This window comes from Nelumbo lutea, chromosome 7, assembly GCF_056320005.1.
Source record: "Nelumbo lutea isolate HS-2025 chromosome 7, American lotus-T2T, whole genome shotgun sequence".
Taxonomy (NCBI): Eukaryota; Viridiplantae; Streptophyta; class Magnoliopsida; order Proteales; family Nelumbonaceae; genus Nelumbo; species Nelumbo lutea.
In genome coordinates this window covers 13361954-13369959 of record NC_142690.1, presented here as the reverse complement: position 1 = coordinate 13369959, position 8006 = coordinate 13361954, and the positions used below count along the sequence as shown (strand labels likewise).

Genomic DNA, 8006 nt, shown 5'->3' with positions numbered 1-8006 from the left:
TGCTGGAATGTAGAATCAGAAAGATTCTTTGTGCAAATGAAAGTTTGGGGGATAAGTATCACTACCTCCAAAGTATCACCAACTCCTCCAACAACGAAGGGGAAGCCAAGTATGGGAGTCCCCCAGGGGTGTGATTATGAAAAATAGAAAAACCAAACCAAACAAAAAATGTAATTAACCGAATCAATCAATTCGATTTTGGTTTGGTTTCGGTCTGATATTTTTGAAAAACTCAAGAACTAGTTTGGTTTTCGGTAACCTAAAAAACGGTGACTAACCATATAAAATAGAATTTCTTTTTATTTAATATAATAATTATATAATATTAGAGATTACCTAAAATTTTATAATTTTATATTTTCATTATTTAATTTATGATGTTATGGGTTGGCTCATTTGACCTGGATGGTTGAACTGCTTATCTACCACCCAAGCGGAAAAGCAGTTCCATTTCCCGGTTTTGGTTTTAACAACATTGTGACAAACAAACTTCCATCAAATTTACAGAACGAAGATCTCATGCAGCCAAACTCTATTCATTGATATTTACGTCAAGTTTGCTCTCAACTTCCCTAATACAAGCTGCTCAAGGAAGAACGCTTGTTCACAAAATGACAAGACTGATTTATTTTTTCCATTCAAAAGCATCAGATAGCCAGATATCTCATAGATGTCATGAACGATGAATGTTGAAACCCCTAGTTTGGAAGCTGGGATCTGTATATATCATGACAAGAGGTGGCTGCATCAACCGGGCACAGGCGCAGTGTAAAGGAGTAGGGCACTGGAGGAATTAGATACTTGTCATGGACGCATGGAGACCAACTATCATCCCCACCCAAACCCATGTGCTTGTGGTCAAGATGTACCTGTAAAAATAAAATGCTAAACCAATCAAAAGGAACACGCAAACAAAGCATTTATACTCTTTATGGTACACTTCCGAACTAGAATATATGCTCAGTACTGTGTCCACTGGAACAAGAATTTCAATATATGCTAACCATTGTTGTAAATTCACACTAGAAAGAAAAGAAAATGAAAAGGTACCTCAATGTCATTTCCCTTTACTAGTTCTTCATTGTGTGTTGCCCGGTCAAGCTCTGCAGTGCTGTAGTAACTTGCACTTATTTGCATAGGTGGAGAGCTTCCATACATGGAAGCAAAAATTCCATGACCATCTTTGTTTTGTAATACTACCCATCTGACGTCTGCTCTACCAGAACATTCCCCGGGAACAATGTATGGCACATGCATGTCATTCACATTCTGTTGATATATTCCTACATGGGCAGCTTCTTTTCTATCTGGATAACATTCAAATGGCCCTCTTCCATACCATGTGATCTGATCCAGTGATTTGTCTAATTGGAATTCAACACCGACACGTGGCAAAGGTGGAAGATCAGTGCTTAGTTGTACATTGCATTCCATAATCACATCTCCAGATCCATAGATCTTATAATTCACATCAACCTTCGACATAACACTGGATGTTCTGGCTTCTAAAAGGGTATTTTGCTCATCCTTCTGGACACCAAGATAAACAACATTAATTTGCACCATGACATCAGTCATATTCTTTATGCAGCAGCTTTCGGTATGAAAGACCAAGTTATCAAGGCCTGCATCTTTCCACTTGGAGGCATAGCTATTTGGGCCACCACCTCTATCATTGTCTGTAGGTGCTCGCCATAAGCATGGGATGATACCGCTATTCATGATTGAAACTCCTCCAACCTGTCATTTATCACCAGATGATTAGAAATGCATGGCTTGTAGCCATTCAAGTATGGTTCCCTATGTAGAGGACCACAATTTTCTCTATCAGAAACAAGAAATAAAAACAAGAATTAAGTGGTGCCAACAGGAGAGTTTTTAGTATTTTTTTCATTGTGTAGTCTGCGAAGATTATAACAAGTTCAATAACAACGGGAAAAAAGGCCTCGAAGGTAAGTAAGACCAGTGCGTTACATTTTCTAAAGCTTTGTGCATGTCAATGAATAGGACAAAAAGGCTTGAAAAAGATTAGTACTAGACACTACCTTCCAGCTCTCAATTATTCCTTTTTGAGCATTCATTTTTATCTCCCAAAAATGCTCTCTTGTGATTTTGATAATACCACCAAGATTTTCCACAAGAAAAGTAGTTGCTGTGGTTTTAATAACCTGCATGTCCATTCATAATACAGTAAAAGATCCAAAAATGTGATTGATGCACACATGTATACTTGGGGAACTAGGGTACCAGAACAGCACATACATGAGGAATACATTCTCTTTTGGCAGGTAGTTTGACTTGTGTGGAGGCAAGAATATGACCTGCCTCAACCCAGCGTGTGGAATTCAAAAGTTTTGTGGTTATTGTCAAGAAAATTTCTGCTGCAGAAGAAGATGCCCATACAGAATACCATGGAGCTGATTCCCATTCTATGTCATAAGCATTCTGGGGTTCTATTGGTGGGAGAAAGAGTACCCCTGATCCAAGGCTACATCCATCCCCATGAACGACCCAGATAAATTCTAGTGCTTCTGTTGTTTCAAAAAAGTATTTATTTGCCACCTACAAAAATGAGCAATCTAATTGTCATACTACACAGATAAATTAAGAAGTTTTCTAGTAGTGTGAAATATGTCGGGAAAGTCTTATAGTTTTGTATGAAATGAGTACCTTAATTACTCCTTCCCTGAATGAAACCTTTATTGGTTGATATACATATTTGACCTCTGAAAACCACAAATCATTGACACTGTTATTGGGAAAACCATAACTAAAGAGATAACTTAAATATAAAATTACTTGGCACATGGTTACGTTTTTACATATTACAAATTGTTACAAGAAATATAAGTAACGTTGAAGTTACCATTTAATGCAGGGTGAGGAGTTCGATCTGGCCATGTAAGACCATTCAAGCAGAAGTTTAGATCATTAGGAGTATCCCCAAAGTCACCTCCATATGCCCAGTGCTTACTACCATTTGCACCATCCCTCAGCAGTCCCTGCATACAATTACAAAAAGAAAGCTCCTCAAAACTCCATGTCACAAAAATTCTGCAATATATTTCAGGGAGTTGTTCAACTACAAGGTATTAGTGACTGCAGTGTCTCAAAGCAATGGATACAACCAATATAATATCTCTATTGAACCATGGTTAAAATTACAAGGTGTTCAACACTGATTATACAATAAGTAGTATTAGGCCATTAGTAATTCAAAGCAGATAAAATATTATTTCATAGATCTGAAGGAAACCTTCTTGATTATCATATAAAAAACAATTTGAATAAAACAAAATTCTCACATAATCCAGCAACAAGGAAATATTCTCCACCATGGACCATTAAGACTGTAATTTATTTATTGTGTAAATTTGTTTAGACCTATGCAAAACAAAAAGAAAAAAAAAACATGGTACAGTAATTATGATATGGATGCCTATATTAATTTGGAACACATCTTCCTGCAAAGGATAGACAAGATTGAAGCTCAAAATTGTGCAGATGAGGTCTGGTGAGATATGATATTGATCATCAACCATATAATGATCTGGGAGCTTTTACTCACTTGATCCACCCAATCCCAGATAAATCCTCCTTGAAGACCAATTGTGCTATCAATTGCTTCCCAATATTCATGAATATTTCCATTGCTATTTCCCATTGCATGAGAATACCTGCAATGAAGCTTGAAGATCAGAAAGAGGAGAAAATGGTCTTATTAAGAAGATTAGAGAACATCACTGTACCACATTAGAGGGAGGAAAGTAGAACATACTCGCACAAAATTAGTGGACGAGTTTCATTTGGATCATTTGCAATTTTAACTATGTCCCAAACACGCATATACATGGGGCATACAATATCTGTTGATGAGGTTCTGGATCCACCTCCTTCATAATGTATTACCCTTGAGGGATCCTTTGTACGAATCCAACCTGAAAGGAACAATTTCATCAAAAGATGACACATAAAACAATGATGACCAGGGAAAAATCATACCAGCTAATGCAGAATGATTAGGTCCATATCCAGATTCATTTCCCAAGGACCATGATATGATGCATGCATGATTTTTGTCCCTCTCTACCATGCCAATCACACGATCCAGCATAGAAGAAGCCCAACTTGGTTCTGAAGTAGGATGCTTTAAATGTCCAGAGAGATCAAAACCATGTGTCTCAATATTGGCTTCATCTATCATGTAGACACCAAGCAAATCACATAACTCATACCATCGTGGGTGTTGGGGATAGTGACTGTTTCTCACAGCATTTATATTGTTCTGCTTCATCAAGATCAAATCCTACAAAACAATGACACAAGGAAATTTCAATAAGAAAAATTTTGGCATGAGCAGAAAGTAACTGTTTCTGTCATTAGTAAAGGTTGGGGAATGCACATAACATAATTTGAAGAGGTAAATACTAGGAAAAGAAAAAATAATCACCTTAACCATGCAGGACTCCATGTTGGTCTTCCCTAGACGTGGATGATGTTCATGTCTGTTGACACCACATATTACTATAGGGTGCCCATTAACAAGTAGATATTTTGGGGCTTGTGATATTTGCCGTATGCCTACTTGGCAAGATTCACAGTCAACCAGATGACCAGATGCATCTTTGAGGATGATGACAAGAGTGTACAAGTTTGGCTGTTTATGATTGTAAATAAGAAAATCTTAGAACAACAATACAATTACTTGTGTAAATGCACTAAATCATTTCTGCAGAGCTCAAGTAAAATGCATTAGGCAAAGAATGAAATAAGAAATATAAAAGGGAACAGAAGGAAGTCAGTCCTAAATAAGAAATATAAAAGGAAGTCAGTCCTATATATATATATATATATATATTAGACCTGTTCATGGGCCGGGTGGCCCGACAGGCCGGCCCGACCCCCGGACGGGCTTGAACAGGTATATAGGCCTGCGGGCTTAACCTCGGGCTAAAAAGCCCGGCCCGCAATAAATTCGAGCCGGGCTCGGGATTTGTCAAAATAGCCCGGCCCGAGCCCGGCCCGGCACGACCTATAACTAAACCTAAAAACCCTAGTTGAATACCCCTCTTTTTTTCACCTCTTTCCCTTCTTTTTCCAACCGAATTCTTCTTCTCCACATCCACTTTCCCTTCTTTATATTATTTTTTTTAATATAAATAAATTTTGAATTTATATATATTTTTAATGTAAATAAATTCTGATTTATATTGATTATTGAATAGGGAAATTTTCTAATTTTTTTTATTAGGTCAGGCTTCGGGCTCGGGCTCGGGCTTCGGGATATATATATATATATATATCCCTTTACTTCAAATCATACTCATCTCATCAGATCTGGACCTTCATTCTCACAGTTCTCAGCTCAAGGTTTAATCTACAAGCATGACAAAAACTCTACATTCTTACTTTAACAGATCTTGAGTTTCTGACCTAGATGGACCTGGTTGCCTGCTGACATCATTTATATGGCCTGCTGATGTAGATAGAGTTCAGTGTGGAGAAACCAGAAACAGAACCAAAACTTCCTCCAGTGGGTGCTATAGTATTAAGTGCTATAGATCAACTGATTCTAAGAAGAAAAGTAACAGAAAGAAGAGAAAGTAGGAGAAAAAGAGATTGTTTGAGACAAGAACAGGGCGGTTGGCCCTCATTCTGATATTTATATATAAAAAATGTAAAAGGACAATAAACGCCTCTAAAATTTCATAAGTAAAATATACAAAAATGGTGCTTATCTAGACCCATCAAAACACTATCACCTTAGGCAATGCATTGGCAACCATGTATGTAGCTACAAGAACTAGAAGACTCTACACAATCATTTCTTTTTGGTCAATAAATTGAAAATTTTTTGTTAGGAATATATTCAATACAATATTAAATCTTTTTTTCTTCTGATTTTTTTGACCACATATGCAAGTATATGAATGCAACTGCTTGGTATAAGAAATGAAAGAGATTTACAGAAAAAATATGCAGCTCTTTACAATATGTCACCTTAGACAGCAGACCAATTAAATACACAATCTTAGCCATCTATACCTTTTAATAATATATTATGAAGTTTAAAAGCCATCTTCACTCAAGTTCTAAAATAATACCTCATATAGATGAACAAAATATTCATTCTTTTGCCACAACTTTATTCTTGTGTGGTTTGTATAACCAGGGACTAAACAGATTAGTTAGGCAAACAAAGTTGAAGGTGTTTGACATTTTCATACAAAAAAGGTTATAATTGGGAACTGAATAATGATCTTAGCTGCACTATTTAGAAATGGCAGTTAATTAATAATTCTAATTTAATACCTGTATAATTCAATAACTAAACACTTATTTAATAGAGTAGCCCCAGCCCAAAGGAGACTCACTCATCACAGTTGTATGGTATAAGTATTGTTGTCTTATGAAAATAGGACATTATATACAATCAGTCTTGAATTAAAAAGAAAAAGGATGAAAATTTGAAGAGAAGAAGAAAAGAAGTACACGAAGAGAGTTTCAGAAAAGAGAGAGAGTAGGTCATAATTTCTGCCGACCCTCTCTTAGTATTTATATAACTATTGGCCAACTGTAAAAGCACTGAATTGCCCTTATTGCTTACATGGCAAATAGAATAGAAATAACTAATAATAAATCTGAAATAACTACCAACTAGCATTGTCATATCTAACAGAAATATTGCTGCCATACGAACACTGTGAGGACCACATCAGTGGGGTCCACATCAGTGTTCTTTACACTCCCCCCCAAGTTGGGAATAGATATTTGTTATTCCCAACTTGCATAGATCTGCCTCTAACTTCTTCCTTGGAACAGCCTTGGTGAGAAGATCTGCAAGCTGCATGTTGGAGGTGATATACGGAAGACACACTTCTTAAGATGAAACCCTTTCTCTGACAAAATGTCGGTCTACTCCAATATGCTTAGTTCTGTCATGTTGTACCGAATTATGAGCTATATTAATAGCAGCCTGATTATCACAATACAGAATTAAGGGCTTCTCATAAGCAATACCCAACTCCTCAAATAGTGATTTCAACCATAGGATTTCAGCCACACCATTAGCCATGGACCTGTATTCAGATTCTGCACTAGAACGAGAAACAACACTTTGCTTATTACTCCTCCAGGAGACCAGGTTACCTCCTACAAAAGCACAATATCCAAAAGTAGACCTTCTATCATCAATACTCCCAGCCCAATCAGCATTTGTATAAACCTCTATCTTCATGTGATTATTATTCTTGAATAATACACCTCTACCTGGGCACCTCTTCAAATATGCTAATATCCTCGCAACTGCAAGTAAGTGAGTAGTCCTAGGAGAGTGCATATACTGATTGACAATGCTGGCTGCATAACTAATGTCCGGTCATGTGAGACAAATATAGAGGAGTTTTCTAACTAACCGCCGGAACATAGCTTTATCTTCAAGTGGCTCTCCACCCTCTGCACTGATCTTGTGATTCTATTCAATAGGTGTATCTGCAAGCTTAACACCTAACTTTCCAGTTTCTTCCAACAAATCTAGAGCATACTTTCTTTGGGAAACAAAAATCCCATGTTTGAGAGACTCAATCTCACCATTTTCATTCCCCGTCACCACAATATCATCCATGTATGTTCACTCTCTTAATGAACAATGTATGGTCTGACTGGGCCTGTACATAGCCGAACCTTACAAGGGTTTGTCTGAATCTATCAAACCAAGCTCTAGGGGACTGTTTTAGTCCATACAAAGCTTTGTTCAACCGGAAAACCTTCTTTCCCATGTCTGCATCATAAAATCCAGGAGGCAACTGCATATAAACTTCTTCCTGCAAGTCTCCATTGAGGAAGGAATTTTTGACATCCATCTGGAACAAGGGCCAAGAGTAACTGGCTGCAAGGGACAATAAAACTCTAATAGTGGTCATCTTTTCTACTGGAGCAAAAGTCTCCAAGTAGTCTATACCATAAGTCTGAGTAAATCCCTTTGCAACTAACCGAGCCTTATACCT

The 8006-nt window shown here is 37.1% G+C and overlaps 1 protein-coding gene across 1 annotated transcript in view; it reads right to left on the bottom strand.

Annotated features, from left to right (window-relative positions):
- Positions 1-520: 520 nt before the first annotated feature.
- Positions 521-8006, bottom strand: part of LOC148845187 (glycoside hydrolase family 2 protein) — a 43234-nt gene continuing 35748 nt past the window's right edge. Inside the window, exons 9-18 of the mRNA XM_088955073.1 lie at positions 4451-4657; positions 4003-4306; positions 3779-3938; positions 3569-3677; positions 2867-3002; positions 2671-2726; positions 2263-2562; positions 2046-2168; positions 1051-1740; positions 521-869 (exon numbers count right to left, since the gene is read on the bottom strand). Of these exons, the coding sequence (XP_088811199.1) occupies positions 699-869; positions 1051-1740; positions 2046-2168; positions 2263-2562; positions 2671-2726; positions 2867-3002; positions 3569-3677; positions 3779-3938; positions 4003-4306; positions 4451-4657 (2256 nt within the window). The 3' untranslated portion in view covers positions 521-698. The remainder of the gene's footprint in view (positions 870-1050; positions 1741-2045; positions 2169-2262; positions 2563-2670; positions 2727-2866; positions 3003-3568; positions 3678-3778; positions 3939-4002; positions 4307-4450; positions 4658-8006) is intronic.